The sequence below is a fragment of the Balaenoptera musculus genome, chromosome 14, assembly GCF_009873245.2.
Source record: "Balaenoptera musculus isolate JJ_BM4_2016_0621 chromosome 14, mBalMus1.pri.v3, whole genome shotgun sequence".
NCBI lineage: Eukaryota > Metazoa > Chordata > Mammalia > Artiodactyla > Balaenopteridae > Balaenoptera > Balaenoptera musculus.
This window is the reverse complement of record NC_045798.1, coordinates 15,284,102-15,308,880: the sequence shown is the minus strand read 5'-3', so window position 1 is coordinate 15,308,880 and position 24,779 is coordinate 15,284,102. Positions and strand designations below refer to the sequence as shown.

Sequence of the window (24,779 nt, the reverse complement as noted above, 5' to 3'; positions counted from 1 at the left end):
TCAACGACCTGCCCTCCCCTCTACCCCCAGGTGACCAGCGCGGCACTGGCCAAGGCCCTGCGCCTCCTGGCGGCCAGCGGCCCCACGTGGGACCAGTTGCCCCCCTTCCGGTGGAGCACGTCGCCCTTCAGCAGCCTGCTGCGCATGGGCCAGCCCGACCTCTGGAAGTTCTCACCCATCGAGGTCTGGTGGGACTGAGGCTCCGTCTCTGCTCTGCTGCGTCTGCCCCTGCTGACCCCAGCGGGGCCACCCGACTGGCTGCCACCCTGCCCCCCTGGCTGTCCCCCCGCCCCGGTCCCCCGTGTGAGCATTGCCCCCCGCGCTGTGCCCACGTTGGGGACCTGGGTCGGCCAGGTTCACTCTCGTCTGGGTGGCCTCCTGGGTGGGGAACGGAACCCGATGGGACCCAGGACTGACTCTGTCCCCCTAAGTGGGTGATGCCATCCCTGTCTCCCTCGGCCTCTCTGCGTCTCTCTCTCTCTCCCTGCTTTTCTCTCTCTTCCAGCCTTGGGCCCCCTCCTCGTGCCGCCCCTTCCTGAGGGCAGGAGCCGGATCCTGGGACCGGGTTCTGGGGCCCCTAGGGGGGCCGGCAGGAGAGGCCTGTTCCAGTGCCTGCTTCCCAGCGCTGTTCCTGCCGGTGGCTCTGGAGCTTCAGCCCCCGAGACCCGGGCGTTGCCTCCGGTTGGCATCTCTCCTCCCAACCCCCGACCCCAGCCCCACTCTGCTCCGTTGGGAAGTAGCTCCCCTGTTTCTCCTCCTGGAGAGCCTCCTTGAGGACAGAAACTTGAAACCAAACAAGAACCAAAGTTTCTGGCCACTTGTGGCTGGAAGGGCCCGAGTGTCCTTCTCTCTCCGGGGGCAGGCAGGAGTGTCAGCCCCCTGCTCCAGCCTCGGCCCGTGCCCCCCCAAACCCAGGCCTGCCCCTGGCCTCAGGGCAGTGCCCACAGGTCCCCTGCTGCAGGAACCAAATCGCAGGCTGTGCCGCCATTAAAAAGAGAGGCCATGGCCCCTGTGCTGTGCTTCTTGGGGCAGTGGGGAAGGCTGGGTCGGCGCCCTCTCTCTTCTCAGGTTCGGGTTCTGACCATTCACCTATGCATCTCCTGTCCATCCTTCTGTCTGCCCATCTATACATTCATTCACCTGCCAACCCGCCCACCCCTCGTCCATCTACCCATTCATCCATCCATCCATATCTATCCGACCATCCGTCTATCCATATGTTTATTGAACACCTACTTTGTTCTGGGTCCTGTTCTAGGGCTCTCTTAACCACCAAGACCTTCCCAAATCCTACTGGGGGTTGAGGTGGGGGACAGATCAACACAACACAGAGTCCCTCCCCACCTGATCTTACCCAAAACCTACAGTGGAGATTTGCACAATGCGATGTGCTTAGGGAGAGGAAAGCACACAACCTGGGAGTCCGAGGCCTGGGCTTGAATCCTGTCTCCACCTCTTACTAGTTATGGAACTTAATCTCGCTGAGCCTCGGTTACCTCATCTATAAAATAGGTAACCATGTGAGCAGCATTTCCCCGTGCATGTGTGTGCACGTTTGGTGGGGGGAGGGTGAGGATTTGCTGCAAAGGTGGCTGTGACGTAGCCCACACGGGGCCTCACACACTCAACGTTCATTCATTAGCGAGAATTTATCGAATGCTTAGAACCTGCCAGGCAGTGTTATAAGGTCCTGGGGATACCTCAAAACAACAGGTATCCCCCCCCCCCAAAAAAAAAATCCCTGCTCTTGTGACGTTTACATTGGGGAGGTAGATAGATAGTGAAAATAGACATACAGTGTGTAAGATGCTGGTAAATGCTCTGGAGAAACTAAAGCACAGTTGAGGGCTGGGGATGGATTTGCTATTTTTTTTTTGACCTCGCTGTGTGGCTTGTGGGATCTTAGTTCCCTGACCAGGGATCTAACCTGTGCCCCCTGCAGTGGAAGCATGGAGTCTTAACCACTGGACCACCAGGGAAGTTTGCTTTTTCTCACCATAGCTTTACAATTCTTGTTATCTGGGAATTGACAACTTGTGGTTCTAAAAATTAACTTTTCTGCCGGTACATTTCCCAGCTCCCTTAAGAGTGTTGTCTTTCCCAGGTCTCTTGAGCTCACAACAGCCCTGTTAGGTGGGGTAGGCCGGGATGTTCACATGTGGTTAAAAGATGAGGATGCAGACTTGGAGAAGGGAAGTGACGTGCCTGAAATCTCAAGTCTTGGGCCCTTCAGAACTAGGACGGGGCCCCAGGTCTGCAGACTCTCCCATGGGACACAGCTCTCCCTCCCCATCTCCTTGTGATGGCGCAGGCCCCAGCAGAACAAAGGTCACCACCCCCCACCACTGTGCGCCAGCCACTGGGTCTTCCCAACCACTCTTGAGGCTGAGGCTTTTATGAGACCCATTTGGCAGATGAGCAATCAGAGGCTCAGGCTGGTGGAACTCAAACAGGGCCACTCTGTAGGAAGGGGCAACTCTTGTCTCTTCCCTAGAATGATTCTGGTCCCTCTTTCTGCTTTTCAGGAGTTAAGGGTAGGTGTGAAGCTAAGGTGACTGAACAGAGAATGGGGGGTCATATAGATGGTCCCCCACTGGAGCTTCAGCTGATCCAGTAAAGGCAGGACCCACCTTTGCAGGGGCAGCTTGAAAGGCAGTTTCCCTCAGCATCTTTGCACTGGGAGTTTCCCACAATCCTCAGCTTCAAGATGGCAGCCGCAGGCTCATCTGTGACTTCTGCCCTCCCCTGCAGTACAAGGGTCTGTCCAGCTGGTCGGCCCTGGCCCACAGCAGCTCCTCCTTTAGTGGGCAGAGATGTCTGCCTCCCTTCTTTGGGGGTTTTGTGCCTGATTCAGGTGGGACAGTGGAAGCTGGAGACTCCTGTTCTGGGCATGTTTCCCTGAACTGAATGCCGTTTTAGGCCCTGTCCCCCTGGGAACAATTCTGGGGCCAAGGGGCTGATGATTTCCCATCCCTGCCTGCCCTTTCCTGCTGTCCTCTCTCCTGGGTTTTTAAAGTACATGTGCTGTCCCTCCTGGCTGGAAATCAGCACGTAGGCCTGTCGCTGGGATGGGTTTTCCCTGAATTTCACAGCACCTGCTCTTGGTCAAGGTGGGTGGGGGACTGCAAGCCCACGTGGATCTGTGTGGTATCCCGAAGGGTTAGGTTGGTTCTCAAACTTCACTTTGAACTTGGGGATCCACTAGTGTCCCAGGGGCTGCTATAGGCAGTGCAGGGATGTTCTTGAGTGGCTACAGGGGGCTCCTTTCAGGACCTCCAGGCAGCCCCGGCAGTTCCTCTTCTGTCTGGTTTATCGGCTGGCTTCAGTAATGTGCTGTCCTTGGAAGAGAGGGTTTGTGTTTGAGAGGGTTTGCTTGACGTTGACCAGAGATGGATGTCCAGTGTCAGTTTACACACTCCCACGAATGGGGGGCTCACTACTCCGCTCCCAGTGGTTCTGTGATAAAATCATTCTGTTATCAGGAAGGACTTCCGATCAGAATGAGGTTGGACTCTTCGGCCTCCACTGGAGGCCCGCATCCCATCCCAAACCCCTCGTGTTCAGCACAGCTCCCCCTCGCCTTCTCCCTGCCTTGCAGGGATGCCCCCTCCCGGCACACAAGCCCAGCAGGAGTTGGGATCCTGGCCTCCAAGTGGGAGCCCAGGGTTCCCAGGGGTGGAGGATGGAACGGTGCTCAGTGCTGAGAACTGGGGGCGACAGCAGGCACGGTGGGGTGGAAGGGAGCGAGGGAGGAAGACAGCCATGATGGAGAAACTCAAAGGAGCTTCATTTCAATAAATAATGCTTTTCTTCTTCAGTGAAAGTTTGCACATTAGAAAAGTGAGTAAGGATGGACTTTGGGCTTTCTGCGAGGAGAGACAAGATGGTTCTTCCACCCTGGACTGTGGCCCTGTCCACCTTCCCAGGGAGAAAGCCTGGGTCGGGGACATCTCATCTTGAGGAGGCCCCGCTGCTGTCCCTCCTGCCCACCCTGCTCTGGGTACCAGGTCTATTCCATGTGGGCGGTTGCCACCCTAGCAGGGGTGGATAAGAGCGGGGCGCGGGGAGGGACCACAGAGCAGTCACCCAGATGCCAAAGAGTTCAGTTCACAGCCTTGCCGGCTGCTTCCCTTCCGGGCCCTCCGCACAGTGTTCGCGTGAGAATGAGGTTACCGGCTGGCCCGGGCCACAGGCTCCCAGCAGACACAAGAATAATATTTAACAACAAGTCACTGGATGAAACTCCAGCCCTTCCAGGGGTCTCCCGGGTAGGGGGAGGCGTCCTCACTGGGGCAGCCCGCTCTTCATGCCCAGCTGTTTCTTGAGCGCTGGCAGCTGGGCCAGGCTGATGTTGCTGCCCCCACAAACGATGACCACGAGGGAGGACAGTGGGGTGCAGAGCTTCCCCTCTCCTTGCAGCTTCTGAACCACGTTGCTGTAGATGGCAGCCAGGGCTGCCCCACAGGCGGGCTCCACCAGGATCTTCTCATCATCTGCCAGAGGAGGGGGATGGTGAGGGTAGAGCCAGAGTTCCGCAGGGTGCAAGGGAACAGTTGGGCCACTGGTAAAGCATGAGCCAATCAGCTCTCAGCCCTGGGCACAGACTCTGGTCCTGGACCAACCCCACCCCGCCATCATTACCCTACATTGAACTTCCAAGGTCTGAGCCAGGGCTGAGTTTCATCGTCAGTGCTAACACTGATAAAATGATTGTAATTTCCTGAGCACCGTGTGGAGGATTCTGAGGAATCATCTGAGCAAGAGTGCCAGGGTTGATTAGCCAAACTAACTGTGAGTGTAGGAGAATTAAGTGGCAGCTTAAGTGTGTGTGTGTGTGTGTGTGTGTGTGTGTCATCCCTGTCCCAGGATGAACCCAGTAAGAGTCCAACTTAGTTACAGACCCACCTCTGAATCCAACACTGAGGCCCATAATTTCCTTTTCTTACACTGGCTACCAGGAAACTCAGAGCCAACATTTTAGATACTCCGTTATTTTTCCTTGCTGTTATGTTATCAGACTTACTTCTTCATTTGTCCCTTTGGTCTTTCTATTTTTACCACCACATTGCATTAACTTCCATTAATGGGAAATTCCAGGGAGGGACGGGAGACAGAACTGTGAATGGGAGCCCTTGGCACGCCAAGTGGACAGCCACTTAGGTCCTGAATCAGCAGGTTGGGTCTTGAAAGGACTTGGCACATACCCACAAACTTCTCAACAGCGGCCACAGCCTCCTGGTCCGAGACAACTTCAGAGAAAATGGGGTGTTCCTGAAACACCTTCATAGCCTGTGCTGTCACAGTGGTCACGCCCAGGGCTTTGGCAACACTGGAGAGGCAAGGATGGAGAAGGGGGGGAAGAGATAGGAGAGAGGAGGGAGGCAGAGCACGTGACTACCTTCTGGCCAATGAGAGGTAAATGGAAATATCGTGTCTTTAAAGGGAGGGGGCATAGCTTCTGCCCTGACTTCTTCCTGCTAGGTGGAGTATGGGTGTGATAGCGGGCACTTAAGCAGCTATTTTGGGCCATAAGTCTACATGATAAGGATTATGGAGAACAAACTCAAGGATCCTGGGCCCCTGGCTTCGTGGAGTTGCCCCTGGACTGCCTACCTCCAGATTTTTTTTTATATATGAGAGGAAATAAAGTTCAATTTTGTTTAAGCCATTGTTATTTTGGGCTCCTGTATAATGTGGCCAAACCTAATCCTAATCAAACACCATCTGTCAAAGGTTTGGGGCTGGGATAAGAACTCCTTGGGAGCAGGAGCTGTGTTTATTCACCACTGTCTCCCCAGGATCAGCCAGTGTCTTGCACATATTAGGGGCTTAGTAAATGGTTGGTAAATTAGTGAGGTGTGTAAAACCCTGCCACAGAGGACACCAATTAATGATTAATATTAGACTTTTCATGCAAGGAAGTGTGATGTTCATGGTACAGAGTCACACAGACTTGGGTTTGGTCCCAGCCATACCACTCACTGGCTGTGTGACTCTGGGCAAGTGACCAAAGCCTCAGTTTCTTCACCTATAAAATGGGACTGGCATCGGGATCTGCCTCACAGCCAGCACCGAGGGGGGAGCTCCCCAACGTTCACGGAACATAGTGGCAGCACCCCTGCCTACTTACCTGGTAATCTGGGGCAGGGTGACAAGCTTGCCGGCCTTGGTGGAAGCGTGGAAGCTGTTGGCTCCGATGGTCTCCATGGTGATGATGGGCACGTCCCCCCAGCCCACCTCCACCAGCCCCTGGGCCACTCCGCACAGCAGGCCTCCACCCCCCACCGCCAGCACGATGGCCCCCGGCTTTGTGCTCATCGTCTCCTTCAGCTCCTTCACGATAGAAGAGTGGCCTTCCCTGGAGGAGGTGGGGAGGCGGGGCAGGTCAGTGCTGGGCTTCCTGGAGACCCCAGGCAGTCCTGAAGATGCCACTTACCCTCTGTATTTGCCCTCATCCCAGGCGGCTGATGGGCCTCGGGGCTGGTCCCCTCGTCCCCGACTCCACCCTGATTTCCAGCTGCATCTCTACCGGAGGGCTTTCTCTGGCCACTGGAGCACTATGACTGTGGCAGCTGGCGGTGCCAGGAGATGAAACGCCCTGGGAGCAGCCCCCAACCAACTATGGGGATTAACAATTACGGGAGCTGATGCACAGACGCCCCAGCATCAGCTTCTGCAGGTGCGGTAACTCTGGTTCATGTTCCACGCTGGCTTCCAGGGACCCCCGAGGGATTAAGCTCCAGCTGCCCACAGTGGTCACTGGCCCATCAGCGCTCTTTATTGGCTTCCCTCCTCACTCCTCTAATGAGTCACCTCCCAAGCCAACTGCTTTCCCTGAAATCTTTGTCTCGGTGTCTGATTCCGGGGGACCCAATCACACACACCTGTGTATCTGAGCCCACGTGTTCGCTCATGGTCAAGGAGAATGGGCCTTGGTGCACGTGTGTGCGGGCACCAGCTGCCATGCCTGTGTGTGTGCTTCTACATGGTGATGTGCACACACGTGTACACCGCTGTGTGTGATGGTGTGCTTCATGGCAGGTGTCTACTCAGTGGCGTAGCGGGGTGGTCACTACCCACCCCGGGTGACCCTGGGCTCCACGTACCAGATGAGGGGGTCGTCAAAGGGAGGGACGTAGATCCAGCCTGAGTTGTTTTTTGGCAGGGCCTTGGCCACCCTGACAGCCTCATCCAATGTCTGCAAGATCACAGAGGAGGCGGGAGGGGTGAGGGGCTGGGGGACCTGGCCCTGCTACCAGGTGCCCTCCATGGCCCCTGCCCCAGGTTGGCACTCACCTCACCCACCACCTTGACCATGGCGCCCTCATTCTTGAGCCGCTGGATGGTGAGGGCAGGCGTGGTGCTGGGCACGACGATCGTGGCGGGGATGCCCAGCTTCCTGGCCGCATAGGCAGCTGCCATGCCTGCGTTGCCTGCTGCCAGGGGTCGGGGGCGGATAGTGTTAGTGGGACTCCCTGACCTCCAGGCTCTGAACCCTCCCTGGGTGACCGCTGGCCTCCAGCTGGAATTCTAAATTGGGACTTCTGCAGATATTTGCAACGGCTCATTGCTGGGGAAACCAGGGCCCAGAGAGGTGGAGCCCCTGGCCCCAGGACACACAGCGGAGGACAGGAGGAGGCATGCAGGCCACTTACCCGAGGAACAGACAAAATGTTCACAGCCTCGCTCAGCCCACTGTAGAGACAAAGAGGGAGGGGATCAGGCTGTACATCTTCCCTCCCCAAAGAGACTGGCTCAGGGAAGGGTGAAGGAGAGGCAGGCCACTGATGGCTCTGGGATCAGTCCACAAGGGGACCCTCTGGACTGGCACCCCTTAACCAGAGGAGGCGTTAATAGTGGGTGCTCAGGCATTGCGGGGAGGTTGCAGGGCCTAGCCTGTAGCTCCTAGGATTTCACACCGCACTGGGCCTGGCCTGTCCAGAAGGAGGACCTGCCGCGCTCTCCCGGATGATGCAGAGCCCGTGCTGTACCGTCTTGCAGAGGTGTCCGATGCCCCGGATCTTGAAGGAGCCGGAGGGCTGGGCACTGTCCATCTTGAGATAGACGGTGGTGCCAGCCACTTTGGACAGGGTCATGCTGTCACGGACGGGGGTCTTCACGTGCAGGGGTTCTCCTGACATCATTGCTGGGAGAAAGGAAGGAAACCCAGAGGGTCAGGGGAGCTGGCCCTGGTGGCAGCTGCTGCCATTCAGTAGGCAGTGTGGCTGGGAGGGACCCTGTCCCTAACTTCCCAGGAGGCCAAGGACAAGGCCCAGATTATAGCAACATGGAGACCTGAGTTCAGATCTCAACTCGGCCACATACTTGACATGGGACAAGGAATCTCCCTTCAGCCTCAGCTGTCTCATCTGTAAAATGGGCATAAGGGTCATCTGCCCCCCCCCACCTTGCCCACCCCAAGACACACATATGCTATGCTGGGAAGCTACAAACATCAGAAATAACATCCAGGGAATTCCCTGGCGGTCCAGGGGTTAGTACTCCTCGCTCTCACTGTCGAGGGCCTGAGTTCGATCCCTGGTCGGGGAACTAAGATCCCACAAGCTGCATGGCGTGGCGAAAAAGAAAAAAAAAAAAAAAAAAAGAAATAATATCCAGACTTTGTAGCTTTTGAAGAGCACGAGGTGGAAATAGATTTGCAGGTGCTGATTCAGAATGAGCCACAAGATGGCTAAGTGGCTGAAACAGGGGCGGGATATCAGGTCTAGTCTGTGCAAAAAATGCAGGGACACACGCACACACACACAATCCACATGCTCCTGTGTGCACAGAACATCTCAGGAAACACACAAGAAACCAGTGAGGGTGGGGGCCTCTGAGGAGAACTGACACTTGGCATCCCCTTATGTACAATTTGAATGTTTTGCCATGTGCGTATATATTACTTATTTAAATATGCATTTAAAAAAATTTTTATTTTAAAATTTATTTATTTATTTATTTTTGGCTGCATTGGGTCTTCGTTGCTGCATGTGGGCTTTCTCTAGTTGCGGCGAGCCAGGGCTACTCTTCATTGTGGTGCGCGGGGCTTCTTATTATGGTGGCTTCTCTTGTTGTGGAGCACGGGCTCTAGGGCACGTGGGCTTCAGTAGTTGTGGCACGTGGGCTCAGTAGTTGTGGCTCGTGGGCTCTAGAGCGCAGGCTCAGTAGTTGTGGTGCACGGGCTTAGTTGCTCCGTGGCATGTGGGATCTTCCCAGACCAGGGATCGAACCCATGTCCCCTGCATTGGCAGGTGGATTCTTAACCACTGCGCCACCAGGGAAGTCCAAAATATGCATTTTAAAAAAAACTAACCTTCGGAAAGCCCTGTACCCAGTTAGGGGAAGCTTTTTATTATTGTTATTTTTTATAATAATTATTATATTATTTAATAATCACTTCTAAAGTGATTACCATGTGCCAGGCACTGTCTTCAGTTTTACAGATATTAACTCACTTAATCCTTTTAACAGTCCTAGGAGGTGTCATTATTCTCCAGTTCTCCTGGTGAGGAAACGGACTCTGTTTTTCAGGTTGACCACGTGTACCTCTTATGATGTGACATTGACGCTTTTCTAGATGGGAGGTGGGGTAGGGTCTATGCTTCCTCCTCTTGAACTGGGTCGGGGGTGGGAGGGGCGCTGTGGCTGCAGTGGAAGTGACACTATGTGACCTCCAAGCAGTGATGTGCTGGTGAATATTTAACTATGGCCTCTCCAAAGGAAAAGAAAGTCCTGATTTCTAGTGTGTGGCTCTAGCCCAGCGTGGCTCTCAAGGCTGGTCCATGTAAGGTGACCCAGCTTCCACCTGGTTGGTAAGCTCCCTGTCCTAACCCAGACGCCATGATGGGCGCAAGCCCAGGCCGCACGCGGAGGCCACAGGTAGGTGCCCTGCCCGACAGTTCCAGCTGAGATTCCAGCTGATGGCCAGACATGGGGTCTGACTTAGGGATGACTCTAGCCCAGCTACCATCATCACACTGCAGCCCCCAGGTGAGACCCAAGTGGGAAGTACCTGGCTGAGTCCAATCAAGCCCCAGAGTCATGACAGGTAAAGAATGTCTACTGTTGTTTTCAGTCACTCACCTTGGGGCAGTTTGTCACACAGCAATAGAGACTGGAGTATTGACTTGCCCAAGGTCACACAACTAGGGAGTAGGGGAGGCAGGATTTTTATTTTTTATTTTTGGCCGTGCCGCGTGGCTTGTGGGATCTTAGTTCCCCAACCAGGGAATGAACCTGTGCCTACGGCTGTGAAAGCATGGAATCGTAACCACTGGACTGCCAGAGAATTCCCAAGTCGGGGAGACAGGATTTGAACCAGGCAGTCTAGGCCCAGAGCCAGGCTCTCTCCAGGACACATGGGTGTGGCTCAGGCTCCCCTGTCTGCACGGATTCAGGGTGACTGAGAAACTAAGGTGGCCCAGAGTCTGACCACACCCCCGCATACACATGCAGGCTTTCCATCCTGCCTCTCCTGCTGAGTCACAGGGGAAACTGATTCTCCCCAACTTGATCGGAGCCAGAATTGATCAGCGGGTGGTTGAACAGCCTATCTGCTCCTCCCCTCCCCCCGACCCCAGAAGGCCAGGCAAGGGTGGCTACCCTCGCTCATCCCCCCACTACATTTCCAGTGACTCCACTGGTCCAGCCCCTGGACCTGGGTACTCCTGGCCCAGGCATCCCCCCTCCCGGAATGGTCCAGATATGCCTGGCTTGGAAGAAAAGTGGGGGATGGCGTTCCTGACCACCCCAGCAGCCTTAGCACCCCCCAAATATGGGCCTCCCATGTCTGTCTGAATTAACTGACATTCAGGGCCTGGGTTGGGGGGGTCCAAACACACACCACCTCTCCCCTAGATCTGCTGAATAAAAGTCAGAGACAGGAGGCACTCCAAAACAGGGGCATCCCCACATCTGCTTGAATTAACTTTTAGCTCCTGGAGGTTATTCCTCAAACAATGGCACTCCTGTTCTGGCTGACTGGACCTTAAGGTCTTATGCAGGTCTTATGCAGGGAGCCAAGTCCTGGCCTCAGGGAGCCCTCCTGGTTGGGACGGGGGGAGGCACCCACCCCTTTCAAGTGGATTTGGAACAACCCCCCCCAACCCGTCTCCCATTGTGCCATCGGATGCCCTCAGGTGAGGGGGCAGGGTCCCTCCAGCACAGTGCCCTGTGGAAAGGGGACATCTGTAAACTGCACTGGGCAGCCATTCCCACCTGCTAAGGAAGGTAAGACTTCAAAAAAGGAGGCTGAGCCAGGCGCGGAGGAGGGAGAGGGCGCGGGAAGCTGCAGTCTGCCTACCTGTCACCTGGCAGTCAGAAGTTACAGTCTCACGTGACTCACAGTAAGAGCTCAATAAAAATGAACTATTATTATACACGGACTGAACAGTTTAAGTGCACTATCTCATTTCACCCTCACAACAACCTTAAGAGGAAGGTTCTGTTATTATTACCCCCACTTTACAGATGAGGAAACTGAGGCCCAGAGCTGGCAGTGAACCTAGACAGTCTGGCTTCAAGGCATGGGTTTTTATGCTCAACTGACTCTACCTCCCCCTCTTCCCCTGGGAAAACCCAGGCTGGCCGCAGGCACTCCAGTCGCAGGGATGGAGCTGAGGATGGATGGGGCCGCTTACCGGGCAAAGGCGATGAGCTGGCGGCTGGACAAATCGTGTGAGAAAGGGAGGGATATATTGGAGATGGTCTTGATGGGTAGACGGCCCACGGACAGATGAAGTGCCGAACAGGTAGAGAGTATCTTCAGAATTGTCCCGGGGCTAACGGGTCCAGGCTTTATCCCCCCGGGCGCCTCCGGGCAGCCAATGGGGCCCCAGGACAGGCCACACCCCCGCCAGGCCCCGCCCCCTGGCCCAAGGCCGGGGGCTTCCAGGAGGGGAACCGGCAGCTAGCTGCGCCTCTCTGGCAGCTGCTTCTGTCATTTTTCCAGTCCCGCTAGCCACCTCCCCTTCCCCACCCACAACCTCACTTGCAAATGAGGACAAACACCTACTTCCCTAGGGCTTTTAGGAGGCTGCTGGAGGAGGGTGTGTGATAAAGCACTTAAAGTCGCTAGCGCGTGCTTGGCACTTAGTAGGCACCCAAGAAACTAACAGTGGAGGAAGTGGATACTATAATTATCCCCATCTTACAGAAAGGGAAACTGAGGCACACAGTAAGAGGGATGAACTGGCACTTGAACGCAGCAGTCTGACTCCCAAAACTGCAGTCTAAACACAGTTTTTTAAATTGCCGTCCCCTGTCATCCTTTATGACTCCTTTGTCCTAAAGGGGCAGACAGCCTTACGGGTAAGACCCAGGAGGGTCAGGGTTCAAATCCTGGCTCTGCCATTTACTGGGCTGCGTGGCCCTAGGCAAGTCACTTTGCCTCCTGGGGACCCTGCTCATCTGTAAAATGGGGATGATAAGGGTACCTCCCTCCTAGGATTAGATGACATGATAGCGTATGTATGTATGGAATTGAGTGTGAGTGTTCAGTAAGTGCTGGCAGCCGTCACCATCATCCTCACCATCATCTTCATCATCACAGAAGTGGAGGGTCTTGCCTCCCTGCCCCATGCCAAGCCTCGGCTCTGTCGCTGGCTGTCTGCAGGGGTCTGTATCCCCACAGGGGTGGTGCGCATGCGCGCGCGCGTGCGCGCGCGCGCGCGCACACACACACACACACACACACACACACACACACAGTCGGCTTTCTCCCTGGCCCCTTCAACAAAGGTTTCTTGTCCAACTGGCCAGGACGAGAATATCGATGAGACAGAGGGCAGAGAGGGCACAAACAGCCCACACAACCATCCCCCTCCATGCGACAAGCTGTCCCCTCTTGCTGGCCCCCTCTGACTTTCCACAGGCCATCCCGAGCCCCCCTTCCTAGTGGGACATCCACAGGTGTGTGTTGGGGATCCAGGGTGGCAGAGCTGAAGGGATGTGGGCATCAGGAAGCTCACGCGTAGCCGCAGCCTCCCGGGGTGCATCTGAGTGTATACAGCTGGCGCTCACTTTGCCCGAGCATCTGCTTGTGCCTGATTCCATGTCAAGTGTTTCCTATGTGGGTTTTCACTTAACCCTCAGATAACTAGGTGAGTGGGCATTTTGAATCTCACGTCACCTGTAAGGGAACAGGCTCAGAGATGAAGTAAAACTGCCCAAGGTCACCCAGGAGGCAGGGATGAAATGAGTCGACTGAAATAAAACCTCACAAGGTGAGAGCTGTGAGTTTCAGTTTTATTTGGGAACTTACTGAGGACAGTAGCCCTGCGGGGGGGAGACATCCTCTCAGATCGCTCTAAGGAGCTGCTCCAAAGAGGTGGGGAGGGGGGAGGTCAGTACATATAAGATTTGGTGAAGGGGGTACATGCAATCCAGCAAACATCTCGGTACAACGTTGCTGCTAGTCGCCAGGAGCAGACATCTCCGTTAATGATTTTAGTGCTTTTCTAGGTATGAGAAGATACAAGAAATTGGGTTCCTAAAAATTTTTCCTGAAAACATCCAACTGTCTGAAGGCCTGTTCTGCCAGTTTTCCCAGAGCACAGAGTGCCTCGTTCCTGATCGCAGCCCTGAACCCCTTTTGGGCAGGGTGTGTTGAAGGTCAGAGATTGCAGTGGCTAGCGACTTCATTCTTGTAGAACCAGGTGACGAGTGACATTTTTTAGTCGTCAGATGCAAAGTCAGGAATTCTGAGTCCTTCGTGGATACAAGGCTGATGGAGGGGTTGGAGGTGGGGGTCAGGGAGGGCATCTGGCCCAGCCTGGTCACAGTCAGAAGTCCCAGATTTAGGCTCTTGATGCTACCTCCACATGAGGAAGGCAGCTATTTTAAGTGCTCGATTCAGCTCCATTCCAGTGGAGCAGCACCCTGACTTGGTGGTGGGAAGCTGCAAGTGGTGGAAACAAGACGATTAATTCTTTCTTTTGACCTCTATGTATTGTTCCATTTATTTCGACAAGAATGGATCACGGCTGTGATTTGAAAAACACCAAATTAAGAAAATCAATCATATAAGAACCAACAAGAGAGAAAAAGACAAAATATATATCGTTTTTGATATCCTGTCTGGGCATTTAAAAAAAAAAAGGAACTTTACTGGGACTTCCCATGCTTCCAATGCAGGGGGCATGGGTTCCATCCCTGGTTGGGGAACTAAGATTCCACATACCATACTGCACAGTGCAGCCAAAAAAAAAAAAAAGTAACTTTACTGAGATATAATTCACAAGGCGTACAATTCACCCGTTTACAGAGTATCAGCTTTAGAACATTTTCATCATCGCACAAAGAAACCCCCTACCCAATAACAATCACTGCTCCTTTCCCCCCCTCCCTCCAGCCCCTGGCAACCACCAGTCTGCTTTCTGTCTTTATGGATTCTTCTATTCTGGACATTTCATATAAATGGGATCATATACTATGTGGCCTTTTGTGTCTGGCTTCTTTCACTGAGTATTCTGTCTTCAGGGTTCAACCACATTGTAGCATGTGTCAGTGCTTCGTTCCTTTTTATTGTTATTTATTATTTATTTATTTTAATTAAAAAAAAAATTCAAGACCCATTTATTCTCTAGTTCTGCCCACATGGAGACACCCTCCTTGAAAAGGCGTTGAATCCTTCCTTTCACTTTAACACCTTGTGCTGAAAACACGTGTTCCGAGGTTTCAACTACGAAATCCACATTCTTAAAGCACTAATTCTTAAATCTCATCTAGACTTCTCCCCTTGGATGGGGGGAGATGACCAAACACAGTGAAGAACAGCTCAGGACTGTGGGCTCTGCTCGCCCAGAAGACCTTGTAGCTTCCCTGACCACCCGGCTGGAGCCAGGATTAGGGCCCTTAGAAAAGGGGCCATCGCCATCGCCCCCAACTCCTGTCCTCTTCACTAGGCTGGCTGTCACCTCTAGTTTCCCTGGAGTTCGGGGATTCCAGACGGTCTCCGTTCACACTTCTGTATCCCGCCTGCTGCCTCAGCACTGCTGAGCCACACCAAGGGGGAAGAGCACACAGAACTGCTTTTCAGCACACCAGCGGTCCACGCCAAAGTTAAGCCTGCACGTTCTTTTTCATCAGAGGACATTCGCAAGGCCATGACTTCCCCCGGCTCCCCACTGCCCTTGCCAGCAGACTGGACATGCGTGGCCGCAGTGCTGAGTCGGGCACACCCCCTGGCTCCACTCAGGCGCGCTCTCCTGGAGGACTGCGGGCGGTGCCCTGGGCGCATCAGCAGGATCTGTCCTGAAGCCAGTCCTAGAGTGACAAGAGCCACACCTGCAGGTCTGTTCCACTGACCAGCCGCACAGGACCGAGCTGGGCCCATGGACCTTGGTCTGGACTGTGTTGGCTGGTCATTCTTGCCTAGGTTCACAGGCCAACAGCCCGTGTCCTTCCTTTCCTGCTCATCACCGCACCAGCGGCTCACTCCTACCTGCTGCCGTCACACGCCTGGCAACCTCGTGTTCCGGGGCCAGCCAAGAACTGAGACCCCAGCAGGCCCCTAGTTCCCAGCAGGCAAACTCCCCATTAAACTACCGCTGCCTAGCGGTGTTCTCGAGGCTTCAGAGCCGGGAGAGTGCAGAGAGCAGAGCAAGCCGCGGCGCCCCCAGCCCCAGACCCGCGATCCTCCGCGGAGGCACCGGAACCTCGCCGCACCCCCCACCCCCAACACAAGCGACCTCTGCGCCCGGCTTTCCCGCGGACCCGGGCGCACCTCCGACCACCGTGACCCAGGACAGAGGCGTGGGGCGCGGGGCTCGGCCGGCGGCGGGCGCTGGCGTGGGCGGGGACCTGGGTTCCGGCCCCGCCGCCCGGAAAGCTTCGTTCCTTTTTATGTCTTTATAATATTCCATTGTATGGATAGACCACATTTTTGTTATCCATTCAGCAGTTGATGGACATTTGCAGTCTGGGCATATCTTCATTTTTAAAAAATGTAAAAAAATATGTACATGTGTGGGTATATGTGTGGTTCTGTGTCCCATCACATGGATGGAAACCCGAGACCCTAACAGGGCAGGGGGCTCACCCATGGTCACCCTGGAGAGCAAATGGAGCAGAACCAGGTAGAGTGGCGGTGTGATGGGGACATTGTGACCAGTCAGCTGCTGGAGGGTCTTAGAGGGAGGCTGGCCGCTGTCATTGTACAGACCTCAGCCAGATCAGTTCATGCCCATGACTCTAGCATCCAAGGCGTGTCCGTTTCCAGATAGCAAGTGAGTCAGTTTCCTGACAGGACCAAGTTCAAATCCAACTTTTGCCATGAACTTGCTTTAACTGATAGTAGTATCCACCCCTTAGATTTGTTGTGAGGATTTAATGACTTAATTGATGTAAAGTTGTAAGGACAGTGCCCAGCATATAGCGGGCTCTTAATAGGTGATGGCTATTTTCTTTTTCTGGTACTCAAGAGGGCATTTTCATCCCTAACTCTATGTAATAGGGAACCAGGGCTTTCCTTTCCCATCTAATCCTCCCTTGAAAGGTCTTGAGAAACAGGGGAGGAAACTGAAAGTCCCCTTCCCCCATTTCACAGATGGGCAAACTGAGGCCTGGACCTATCCAATGTAGGGAGGTGAGGGCAGAGCCGGTAGTCCCAGGAGGAGGGTGGGAGTCTGGCTGTGGAATCTTGGGCAAGTTGCCTCTCTCACCTCTGCCTGCTGGCTCTGTTGCATCACACCCAGATCAGTGTTTCCTTGGCTGTGGGAAGTGGGGATGATGACGACTGTCTTCACAACCCTGAGGAGGAACAGACCGCTCTCAGTTCTGTTTCCCCTCCCTGGTAGGTGCAGCCAAGCCCCAGAGTCTCCTGATTAGTTAAGGTCTCTGGCTCCTGAGTCCATCAGACTTGGGCTGAAACTGACATCCATCTGTGTGACTTTGGGGTGGTCCCCTAACTTCCCTAAGCCTCAGTTTCCTGCCCCAAGAAATGGAAATGATGGTACCTCCTGGGTATTGCAAGACAGAGATAGTGGCAGCCCAGTGTCAGGCACCGGGTAAGGGCTGAAAGAACAGTAGCTGCTATTATGATTATCTTTGGTAGTGTTATTATTGTCCAGGACTTTCCCACCCCTCTGGTCCCCTTTTCCTGAGTCCTCCCTCCAAGCCTGGCTCCTCATTCATGTTTGTTCCCCATCAAGTCTGGGTTGGAGCCTCTTTGAGTTTCTGCAGCCTGGCAGCACCTGGAGACTCGCCCCAGAGGACCATGAGCAGCCTGAGGGCAGGTCTGTACTAACTTGTTCCCCGCTGGATTTCCCACTCTCCCCTCCATTCACTCAACGTCCTATACTGCACGGGACCGCACCCTCCACCCCCTAACAAAGAATCATCTTGCCCCAAATGTCAGGAGTGCTGAGGTTGAAAAATTCTGTTTAAGAGTAATATGGAATGAGACTCTATCCTCCCTTGTTCTATCTTCTTTACTGCTATTAATATGACCAAGTGAATTAATTAACCTCATGTGGGTGAAATGTGCTTTATCTTAAAAACTGTTGTTCAGGGAATTCCCTGGCAGTCCAGTGGTTAGGACTCTGTGCTTCCATGGCCGGGGGCCCGGGTTCGATCCCTGGTCCGGGAACAAAACTGTGGTTCTATGTCCAAATGCTACTCAATCAACCCCCAGAGAAGTTAAAAGATTTTTTTTCTTGGTGCGATTAATACAATCCAATCACGCCTCCCTTGTTTTGGATTTAATGCATTTTTTTTTTTTTTTTTTTAAATTTATTTATTTATTTATTTATTTTTGCTGTGTTGGGTCTTCGTTTCTGTGCGAGGGCTTTCTCTAGTTGTGGCGAGCGGGGGCCACTCTTCATCGCGGTGTGCGGGCCTCTCACTATCGCGGCCTCTCTTGTTGCGGAGCACAGGCTTTGGACGTGCAGGCTCAGTAGTTGTGGCTCACGGGCCCAGTTGCTCCACGGCATGTGGGATCTTCCCAGACCAGGGTTCGAACCCGTGTCCCCTGCATTAGCAGGCAGATTCTCAACCACTGTGCCACCAGGGAAGCCCGGATTTAATGCATTTAACCTCTGCGGCCCTGGCTGTACTACTGGACAGCTAGCCCTCTTTATTTTCCTTCACCTGGCTTCAACCCATCATTCAATTTGGCCAAGACCTTTTGGAACCCTCCTCGGGCCATTTGACGGTGCTGTCTGTGGTGGTGCTGCCTGGCTTTGCGTCATCCCCAAACATGGCAAACAGCCTGTTGGTGGGCCCTGTGGCTAAAACTGGCCACAGCGGGGCTTCCCCCTTGGGATTATCATCACCCATCAATCAACGTGTGAGGAGTTGACTGGGTCCAAATGGCCTAATGAGGGATTTTGTTCAAAGTTGACCAGAAAACCAAGATATTTGCAGCAGGTTTCAGTCTCAGAACACAAACCCCATGTGCAAGAAATGAAGACTTTTTTTTTTTTTTTTTTTATGCTATTCTTGTCTGCTTACATTCTTTTTTTTAATGTATGTATGTATGTATGTATGGCTGTGTTGGGTCTTCGTTTCTGTGCAAGGGCTTTCTCTAGTTGTGGCGAGCTGGGGCCACTCTTCATCGCGGTGCGCGGGCCTCTCATTGCCAAGCACAGGCTCCAGACGCGCAGGCTCAGTAATTGTGGCTCACGGGCCGAGTTGCTCCGCGGCATGTGGGATCTTCCCAGACCAGGGCTCGAACCCGTGTCCCCTGCATTGGCAGGCAGATTCTCAACCACTGCGCCACCAGGGAAGCCCCAAATGAAGACTTTTTAATTTTCCTCTAACTCGGCTTAATTTTTGTTTCAAGCAGATAAATAATTGGAGGCAATGAGGGGTTTTCCCTTCCCCCTCCCCACCAGGGGTGGCAGTGACATTCCAGGGCTGAGTCAACACAAGGTGAGGTGGGGATGCTGTCTGGTCCTCACTTGTCTGACCCCCGCCCCAGCTTGCTGGGGGGCCCTTCCTCATTCCCAGCCACGTGAATCCTTGTCCCATAGTCTGGGGGCCACGGGCAACCATTCCAGAGAAAGGTTGGAGACTCAAGGTATCTTCACTCCCCTCCCTGTTTTGGCCACTGCCTTAAACTTTCTCTTATCTCCATTCCTTGAGGCAAAGTGCACGCCCCCTCTTCCAGCAGTGGAGTGTGGAGTAGCCGCCTATCAACTGTAAATCTGCAGGAAAGTTTGAGTAAGTCGTTAAACTTTGGTAGCTTGAAACTATCCGCTGGGGGACTATTGATACCATGAAAATCAACAAATGTTACAAATGAGGACTCCTTCCTTCTTTCCTTCCTTCCTTCTTTCTTTTCCTTTCTCTTCCTTTTTCTCTCTCTTTCTCTGTTTCTCTCTGATCTGTCTCTTTGTCTCTCAATGTCTCTCTTTGTCTTTGTCTCTCTGTGTCTGTCTCTCTGTTACTCTCTGTCTCTCACTGACTGTCTCCTAACCAGGGGAGGAAAGTGAGGGGGAGGGAGTGATAAGTTAATATTCTCAAAATATTATTCTTCCATCATACATGACTCTGCTATGCATTTCCCCTGATTATGCAGAAACATAACTATGGCAAAAGGGAAAAAATTGTTACTGCTGATCCCAGACTGGCTCCTGTTCATTGCCCCCTCTTTATTTATTTATTTATTTTATTTTTTATTAAAAAAAAATTTTTTTTTAAATTATTTATTTATTTATGGCTGTGTTGGGTCTTCGTTTCTGTGCGAGGGCTTTCTCTAGTTGTGGCAAGCGGGGGCCACTCCTCATCGCGGTGCGCGGGCCTCTCACTGTCGCGGCCTCTCTTGTTGCGGAGCACAGGCTCCAGACGCGCAGGCTCAGTAGTTGTGGCTCACGGGCCTAGTTGCTCCGCGGCATGTGGGGTCCTCCCAGACCAGGGCTCGAACCTGTGTCCTCTGCATTGGCAGGCAGATTCTCAACCACTGCGCCACCAGGGAAGCCCCTGCCCCCTCTTTATTTAATGGTTGTAGTCAATATCTTTTCCAGCTTTTTCTCTGTCATCGGCTAGCTTCTCAACATCTGCATCCAAGCAGTGGGTTTGTTTCTCCCTCCATTTTAAAACATAGGACTTTAGTCAGTTAAGCTCGCTTTGAATGAGAATGAAAAAGAAAAAAAAGCACCTCATTATTTAAGCACCCTCTGAGGAGAAGCTTTCTGCAAAGCAAAGAATCCTCTTGTAAGAAATATTGTTATTTTCCGCTACTTTTGCAGGTTTGGGTATAGGGACTTAAAAAAAAGACTTTTTATTTTAGAATAGTTTTAGATTTACAGAAATGGAAGTCTAAAACTGCGTAGATAGTACAGAGTGTTCCTATATACCCCACACCCAGTTTCCCCTATTATTAATTTACATTAACACGGTACATTGGTCACAATTACTGAACCACTATCGATACATTATTATTCACTGAAGTCCATATCTTACTGAGTTCCTTAGTTTCTCCCTGACGTCATTTTTCGGTTCCAGGATCCCATCCAGGACGGCACGTTACATTGACCCATCCTGTCTCCTTCGGTTCTTCTTGGCTGTGACAGTTTCTCAGACTTCCCTTGTTTTGGATGACCTTGACAGATTTGAACAGACCTGTCGTGGATTTTATGTTTTTTCTCATGAGTGGAAGGACGGGGGTTATAGGATTTGGGGAGGAAGACCATGGAGGCGATGTTTCATCCCATCTCATTAAGACCAGGCCAACTACCAACATGACTCATCACTGTGGATGCTGACCTTGATCACCTGGCCCAGGTGCTGGTTGTCAGGTGTCCCCACTGTAACGTTCCTCTTTCTTCCAGGTGTGGAGTTTTGTTGAGTTGCGTCCATCTGTATGGTTCACAGATCCCATATTTACACGGGGGACTTCCTGTCCTTGTTTTGTGATTGCCCTTCTGTCTGCATGTCACTTGGATCTGTCTGTCTCAGTGGGGGAATCATTACACAAAGCCGAAGGACAGACTAACACGCTTCCCCCTCCCCTGGTGACAATACGCCTCTCATGTTGGGTCCACACTGTCTCCTAGACAGATCCTCTAGCTCATGCTGTCCAGTATGGTAGCCCTTGGCCACCTCTGGTTATTTACATTAAAGTAAAATTTTTATTGAAGTACAGTTGATTTACAATATTGTGTTAATTTCTGTTGTACAGCAAAGTGATTCAGTTATACATATATATACATTCTTTTTCATATTCTTTTCCATTATGGTTTATCACAGGATATTGAATATAGTTCCCTGTGCTATACAGTAGGACCTTGTTGTTTATCCATCCTAAGGTTATTTACATTTAGATTAATCAAAATTAAACAAAAGTTACAATTCAGTTCCTCAGTTGCACAATCACGATTCAAGAGCTCGGTAGGCATGGGTGGTGAGTGGCTACCATATTGCACAGCGAAGATTACGGACCATTTTCATTGTCATGTTTCCATGATGGCCCCCGCCTCCTTGCCCCACTCTGCCCTCATCCCCACCTCTCCCATTTCCCCAGGACAAATGATGTTATCAGTATTGTTTTCCATGAACCTACAGGTATTGATGCAATCATAGACTGGTGTATCAGGAACTTTTGGTTATTGTTGTCTTTTTAAAAGCAACATTGTTTGTTTAAAAAAAAAGTCATTACACCCCTGTTTGTTGAAAGCATCCTAAGAAGTTGTTTGGAAAATCTGGGATTTTTGAAGAATGCACTAATCATTCCATCTCTAGACTGCTGTTCTAATCTACAGATCCTGGACTTGAGCTGCAGCATCTAGATTTCCGGTCTCCAGCCACCCTGCTCACTTCAGACTGGCCCCCACTGCCAATCCTAATTGGCAAGAGCCAGTTCCTTAATATCTACCCTGCTGCTACTGTCTGTCTTGAATTCAGTGTGTTTTATATACTGACCGACTCCTCGGTCTCAGGTCTGAAGTCACAGGGAGCTTCTATCAGTAACCGAGGACCACTCAGTTCAGTCCTGGGTTTTTCCTCCAATCGCATGGCTTGTCCCTTTACTTGTGCTACTAAATGTATAAAAGTATATCGAGTTGTACCACCTCCTAGATTCCCTAATGGTTTAATATATTGTGCAATATTTAATACACTGCACCCTTAAAGCCATCTATCCATTTATCTTTATTTCAAAAATCTGAACATAGGGCCAGAACTGTTCCCCTTTTTCCTCTGGACCCCATTTTCCCCATCCACAATAAGGATGGCTTAGATGGCCCTGACAGATTCTTTCAGCTCAGATATCATGGCTGTGAATTTGTAAGTCTCTTGGGACAAGAACATCCATGTTGGATGTGGGATCCCTCAATGATTGGTCCCGTGGGCTACTTGCTGGGCACGTCACTTAAACTTTCTGTGCCTCAGCTTCTCCCTTAATAACTGACTCCTTTCCTTTTCAGGGCAAGAGGAGAGAGGGAGAGTTCCTCTGCACAGGGTTTCAAACTCAAAGAACTCCAGGAAACAGGCAGGAGCCTTCTGGGTGTTAGGGATGCAATAGTGAAAGATGGGTACAGTGGCAAATAGAACTATCCCTCACGGGATAGTTCTACAGAGGACAGAGTGAATCAGCTCCAGCCAGCAAAAACGTGGCCCCCTAGTTTGAGACCCTCTCTGCTCTAGAATGATTTATCATCTTGGCAAGGGTCTGAGACATTAGCTAAGATGTATTGGGTATTAGAAGATCCAGGGCAAATCCCAGCTGGGTTACTCACTAGCTAGACTGGCTGCTTGACTGCATGAACCCCAGTTCTTTTACCTGTTAATGGAACTGAACCTCTGTGGCTTGGAAAGTGTATGACGCAGAGTCCAGGGTTAAACCTGCAAATTCAGAGAGCCAATTACCTGTGTCCAAGACTCCATCCCTCCTCTTTACGCAGTTCCCTCGCCCTGGGAACAAGAAGGCCAGCTTGGGGTGAGGATGGTGAAATGAAGCTTAATGAATAATCCGGGAGACTGGCCAGGGTGTTTGGCAGCCTGAGGTGTCAGGGACACGGGCTGGCTAACAAATGTGGATCTGGGAGGGAATGGGTCAGTGACTTGGACCCCTCTCCAGCCTCATCTGCTCTCTGATGCAGCCACTCTGGCTTCCCCACTCCATCCTCTTCCAGGTCAGGAGCTCTGGGTCTAAGCCCTGGCTCTGCCCCTGCTGTGTGACCTCAGGAAAATGACTTGGCCTTTCTGAGCCAAATCTGATTCCACAATGTGGAGTTCATTACAATACTTACCTCCCCCAGGGTGTTGTAAGCGTCCTGTGATAGAACTATGTCATGTTCCCAAACTTCAGACATTCATGTGCTGCCTTTGCAATTTTTGCCACACTGTTGTGTCACATCTTTTATAATACTGATAAAGCAACACTAGCAGTGACAGCAGCAAACACAGAGTACTTCCTACTGTTCTAAATAGTTTACATCTGTTAACTTTTTTTTGTTTTTTTGTTTTTGGCCGCACTGTGCAACATGGGGGATGGTTCTCTGACCAGGGATCGAACCCGTGCCCCGTGCATTGGGAGCGCAGAGTCTTAACCACTGGACCACCAGGGAAGTCCCCATCTGTTAACTCTTTTGATCCTCACATCAACTCCACTAGGGAAGCAGTATTTTTTTTTCCTACCCGCCAAATGGAAATTCAGTATTCTAATCAAAACTTCAAAGTCTTCCTCCCATACTGCTTTAATGTAAGGAAAAATAGCTTTTAATTTAATTTAATTTTTGGACAGGAAAGTAGTATTTATTGGTGGGCATGAGTAAGGAGAGGACAGCGCCAAGGCTCTCATGAATGCAGGACCTGCCATTTGTCCAGGGGGCCACGATGAGGGATGTATTCGACCCCACAGCCATCCGGGATGAGCCACTTTTCTGCCACCATGTTTTCAAATTCATCTGCTTAAACTTAGTAAATCCCCACTTCTTGGAGATGTGAATCTTCTGGAGGCCAGGGAACTTGAACTCAGCCCGTGTAGGGCCTCAATCACATGCTCCTTGTTCTGCAGCTCGGTGCGGATGAACATTACGACTTGGCCAATGTGGACCCTGGCCACTGTGCCCTGGGGCTTTCCAAAGGCACCGCGCATACCTGTCTGGAGCCTAGATTGGGGACTGCATGCCAGACATGAATGTCCACCGGAAAGGGTTGTCTCCAAGGCCCCTTAGGGTAACCCATACAGGCAACAGGCTGCATACACTACTGGGGAAATAGTATTTTATCCCCATATTACACTTGAGGAACCAAGGCACAGAGAGGTTAAATAACTTACCCAAGCCACAGCCAGTAAGTGCAAAGCTGGTATTTGTACTAGAGCCTGGCTTCAGGGTCTATGTTCTAATTGTTACTGCCTCTTCATGCCAGAAACTTACTGCTACTATTTAATATTGAAAAAAGAAAAAAAACTCCATTTTTAAACTTTAATACCTGCCTTAGCTTCTTCCTAAGCAATAACATCCATAAAATTATGTATATTATTTTATATGCACACACAGAGGATATAAATACCCAACTGTTAAAAAACCTTTGGGAATCTCTCATCAACACAAAAGGGCTGGCATACAGTAGGCATGCAATAAATGCAGCTGTCATGCTTCTTGTCCAAACCTGAACTGTATGCTAAGGCCCCACTCCTCCAGGAAGCCCTCCTTGATCACACCCCACCCTCAGCTGCCCTATGGGGACCTTCTGCTCTCTGTTCTCCTAGGGGGTGTTAGCGTTGTCACTGAATTAGTGACTTCCTCTCCCCTCCAGGCTGGGGGCCACCTCAGGGCATGAACTGGGTTTTATCACCTCTGTGTCCCCAGTGCCCAGACCAGGACAGGACA

General features: G+C 51.9%; 2 protein-coding genes and 1 pseudogene across 5 annotated transcripts in view; 1 reads left to right on the top strand and 2 right to left on the bottom strand.

The window, feature by feature from the left end:
* PLBD2 (phospholipase B domain containing 2) overlaps positions 1–1,851 on the top strand; it is a 28,824-nt gene extending 26,973 nt beyond the window's left edge. For all 3 annotated transcript variants that reach the window (XM_036874847.1, XM_036874845.1, XM_036874846.1), the window contains one exon: positions 31–1,851. In XM_036874847.1, the coding sequence (XP_036730742.1) occupies positions 31–198 (168 nt within the window). In that variant the 3' untranslated portion in view covers positions 199–1,851. The remainder of the gene's footprint in view (positions 1–30) is intronic.
* Positions 1,852–3,766: 1,915 nt separating this feature from the next.
* On the bottom strand, positions 3,767–11,784 carry SDS (serine dehydratase). 2 transcript variants are annotated; one of them, XM_036874848.1, is made up of 8 exons: positions 11,643–11,784; positions 7,992–8,146; positions 7,656–7,695; positions 7,297–7,436; positions 7,107–7,198; positions 6,131–6,358; positions 5,205–5,329; positions 3,767–4,493 (listed from the first exon to the last, which is right to left on the bottom strand). In XM_036874848.1, exons 2-8 carry the CDS (start codon positions 8,142–8,144, stop codon positions 4,285–4,287), a joined length of 987 nt encoding a protein of 328 aa, XP_036730743.1. In that variant the 5' UTR covers positions 8,145–8,146; positions 11,643–11,784; the 3' UTR covers positions 3,767–4,284. The 2 variants fall into 2 exon arrangements, with proteins under 2 accessions (XP_036730743.1, XP_036730744.1); XM_036874849.1 differs by having other exon boundaries at positions 7,297–7,433.
* A 12,313-nt stretch (positions 11,785–24,097) lies between these two features.
* Positions 24,098–24,224, bottom strand: LOC118880458 (annotated as a pseudogene).
* Between the last annotated feature and the right edge of the window lie 555 nt (positions 24,225–24,779).